This window comes from Tachyglossus aculeatus, chromosome Y2, assembly GCF_015852505.1.
Source record: "Tachyglossus aculeatus isolate mTacAcu1 chromosome Y2, mTacAcu1.pri, whole genome shotgun sequence".
Taxonomy (NCBI): Eukaryota; Metazoa; Chordata; class Mammalia; order Monotremata; family Tachyglossidae; genus Tachyglossus; species Tachyglossus aculeatus.
The window spans coordinates 3,350,961-3,354,945 of record NC_052094.1 but is presented as its reverse complement, the minus strand read 5'-3'; the positions used below and the strand labels follow the sequence as shown (position 1 = coordinate 3,354,945).

General features: G+C 47.5%; 1 protein-coding gene across 1 annotated transcript; it reads left to right on the top strand.

Moving 5' to 3' along the window:
• The first annotated feature begins 318 nt into the window (after positions 1-318).
• LOC119946664 (putative protein FAM10A4) lies at positions 319-3,398 on the top strand. Its single transcript, XM_038768081.1, has 2 exons — positions 319-710; positions 3,395-3,398. The coding sequence occupies exons 1-2, from the start codon at positions 319-321 to the stop codon at positions 3,396-3,398; spliced, it is 396 nt and encodes a 131-aa protein (XP_038624009.1).
• The last annotated feature ends 587 nt before the right edge of the window (positions 3,399-3,985 follow it).

The following is a 3,985-nucleotide window of genomic DNA, read 5'->3' as shown; positions in this document are numbered from 1 at the left end:
TTTCTGCCCAAAGATGATCTGGGCAGCAGCATGAAGTGGGGAGAGACAGGAGGATGGGAGATCAGAGAGGAGGCTGATGCAGTAATCCAGTCGGTATAAGATGACAGATTGAACAAGCAAGGTAGCAGTTTAGATGGAGAGGAAAGGGCGGATCTTGGCGATGTTGTGGAGATGAGACCGGCAGGTTTTGGTGACGGATTGGAAGTGAGGGGTGAATGAGAGTGCGGAGTCGAGGACGACACCAAGGTTGAGGGCTTGTGAGATGGGAAGGATGGTTGTGCGACTTGGTCAGCTGGTTTTTCAGAATTTTCTCATGCCATGAAGCCGGAGGAACAAGTTAAAGAAGAACAGCCACAGCGTGAGGGAAGTGACCTAGAAATTGATAATGAGGGCGTGATTGAACCAGACACAAATGATCCCCAAGAAATGGGTGATGAAGATGCAGAGGTGACAGATGAGATGATGGATCAGGCCAATAAAAAGAAGGGCGCAGCCATTGATGCCTTAAATGCTGGGGAACTTCAGAAAGCCACTGACTTGTTCACAGACGCCATCAAGCTGAATCCTCAGCTGGCCATTTTGTACGCCAAGACAGCAAGTGTCTTCGTGAAACTGCAGAGACCCAACGCTGCCATCAGAGACTGTGACCAGGCAATAGACATAAACCCTGATTCAGCCCAGCCCTACAAGTGGCGAGGGAAAGCTCACAGGTAAAGAATGGGACCCACCTTTCAGGAAGCAATACCATTTTATAGCAGTCGAAACTTGCTACCCATTCTCCCAAATCCAGAAAGCATCGTGTGCCTTCTGGGGAATCATTTGCTTGGGAAATGTATATATGTATATATGTTTGTACATATTTATTACTCTATTTATTTATTTATTTATTTATTTTTACTTGTACATATCTATTCTATTTATTTTATTTTGTTAATATATTTGGTTTTGTTCTCTGTCTCCCCCTTCTAGACTGTAAACCCACTGTTGGGTAGGGACTGTCTCTATATGTTGCCAACTTGTACTTCCCAAGCGCTTAGTACAGTGCTCTGCACAAAGCAAGTGCTCAATAAATATGATTGATTGATTGATTGATTTTCTACAGTGACGGGAAAGTCAGGGAGAGGGCAGGGTTTGGGAGGGAAGATAAGGAGTTCAGTCTTGGACATATTGAGTTTTAGATGGCAGGCAGACATCCAGATGGAGACGTCCTGGAGGCAGGAGGAGATACAAGCCTGAAGGGAGGGAGAGAGAACGGGGTAGAGATGTAGATTTGGGTGTCATCAATCAATCAATCAATCAATCAATCAATCGTATTTATTGAGCGCTTACTATGTGCAGAGCACTGTACTAAGCGCTTGGGAAGTACAAATTGGCATCACATAGAGACAGTCCCTACCCAACAGTGGGCTCACAGTCTAAAAGGGGGAGACAGAGAACAGAACCAAACATACCAACAAAATAAAGTAAGTAGGATAGAAATGTACAAGTAAAATAAATAAATAAATAAATAAATAGAGTAATAAATATGTACAACCATATATACATATATACAGGTGCTGTGGGGAAGGGAAGGAGGTAAGACGGGGGGATGGAGAGGGGGACGAGGGGGAGAGGAAAGAAGGGGCTCAGTCTGGGAAGGCCTCCTGGAGGAGGTGAGCTCTCAGCAGGGCCTTGAAGGGAGGAAGAGAGCTAGCTTGGCGGATGGGCAGAGGGAGGGCATTCCAGGCCCGGGGGATGACTTGGGCCGGGGGTCGATGGCGGGACAGGCGAGAGCGAGGTACAGTGAGGAGATTAGTGGTGGAGGAGCGGAGGGTGCGGGCTGGGCAGTAGAAGGAGAGAAGGGAGGTGAGGTAGGAGGGGGCGAGGTGATGGACAGCCTTGAAGCCCAGGGTGAGGAGTTTCTGCCTGATGTGCAGATGTCATCAGTGTAGAGATGATAGTTGAAGCCGTGGAAGTGAATGTGTTCACCAAGAGAGTGAATGTAGATAGAGAACAGAAGGAGACCAAGAACTGAACCTTGAGGAACCCCTACAGTACGGGGATGGGAGGGGGAGGAGGAGCCCACAGAGGAGACTGAGAATGAATGGCTGGAGAGATAAGAGAAGAAGGGGATGGTCCATAGTGTTGAAAGCAACTGAGAGGTCGAGAAGGCTTAGGATAGAGTAGAAGCTGTTGGATTTGGCAAGCAGAAGGTCATTGGTGACCTTTGAGAGGGCAGTTTCAGTGAAGTGTAGGGGATGGAAGCCAGATTGGAGGGGATTAAGGAGAGAGTTGGCGTTGAGGAATTCGAGTCAGCAGGTGTAGATGACTCATTCTAGGAGTTTGGAAAGGAATGTTAGGAGGGATATGGGGAGATAACTAGAAGGTGAGGTGGGGTCAAGAGAGGGTTTTTTGAGGGTGGGAGAGACATGGGCATGTTTGAAGGCAGAGGGGAAGGAACCAGTGGAGAGTGAGCAGTTGAAGATGGAAGTTAAGGAGGGGAGGAAGGATGGGGTGAGAGATTTCATAAAATGAGAGGGAATGGGGTCTGAAACATAGGTGGATGGAGTAGCACTTGAGAGGAGGGAGGAGATCTCATCTGAAGGTACTGCTGGGAAGGATGGGAGAGAAGCAGAGAGGGTTGAGAACTGGGGGATTGGAAAAGAGTGAAGAGAGACTTTTGGGAGCTCAGACCTGATGGAGCTAATTTCACTAATGAAGTAGGAGCCCAGATTGTTGGGGGTGAGGGATGGAGGAGGGGGAGGAGCAGGGGGCCTGAAAAGGGGGTTAAATGTATGGAAGAACTGAAGGGGATGATGAGCATGGGTGTCAGTACGGGAGGAGAGGAGAGGAGAGGGCAGAGTTAAGACAGGAAAGGATAAACCTGAAGTGAACATGCTTGGCTTGGTGTTTAGACTTTCGCCAGAAGCATTCAGCAGCTCGAGGATAAGAGCAAAGGAGGAAGACAATGGCTGTGATCCAAGGCTGTGGGTTAGTGGATCGAGGGCGGCAAAGGGAAAGGGGAGCGAGAGAATTGAGTTGAGTAGAGAGGGTAGAGTTGAGAGCAGTAATCTGGTCATCAAGATTGGGTAGATAGGAAAGGGAGGCGAGGTGGGGTGTGATGCACTGAGAAAGATGGATAGGGTCGAGAGAGCGGAGGTCTCTGTGAGATAGTAAGATAGTTGTACAGGGGAGAGGAGTGTGAGTGAGGAGGCAGGTGAGAAGGTTCTGATCAGAGAGAGGGATTTCAGAGTTGGTGAGGTTGTAGCTAGTGCAGCGGTCAAGGATGATGAGGTCAAGGGTGTGACCAAGCTGGTGAGTGGCGAGGTGGGGTGGAGCAGGAGGTTGGCAGCATCAAGGAGATATAGGCAACACAAACAATGAATGGACATTTCTTTATGATTCTGAAATCCAGGTAGTTGTCAAGAACTTGGGCATGGCCAAGAGGAGACAACAAGGTTGATCTAACATGAATGGCTCAGAAATCTAAGACCAACTTGCTGCAAAACACTGACTGTGCCAGCGTCACTTTGTGCAATCCATTAAGACAAGACAGACTCGAGGTTTCTGTAACCTGAGACACAGTGTGCAAAACAAATTAAGGAATAGGTGTGACAGGTGGTGAGATATCAAAGGGTAAAAGTGCCAGAGCTGTACAAACCACCACAATCTTGTATCATCACTTAGGGTGTTATATGATGCTGGTAAAGGCTTAAGAGGACTCTAGGCTGTAAGCTTCATGTGGTCAGGGATCATATTTATCAACTCTACTGTATCATACTCTCCCAAGCATCTAGTACAGTCGTCATTTACACAACCTCAACCTCAACCATGGACCCTAAGGAAATGCCACAAGATCTCAGAAATGCCATGATTGTTATGATCTTCAAGAAGGAAAGCAAAAGTTCAGGGAAAGAATATCACTGACTGAACACTGCTGAAATTATGATGTTTTTGCGTGCTTCAGTTTGGTAAAGCAGACATAGTCTTTGCTGTGTCAGATACA

Coding starts and splice junctions, on each gene's coding strand:
- LOC119946664 (XM_038768081.1), top strand. CDS start 319: ATGAAGCCGGAGGAACAAGTTAAAGAAGAACAGCCACAGCGTGAGGGA.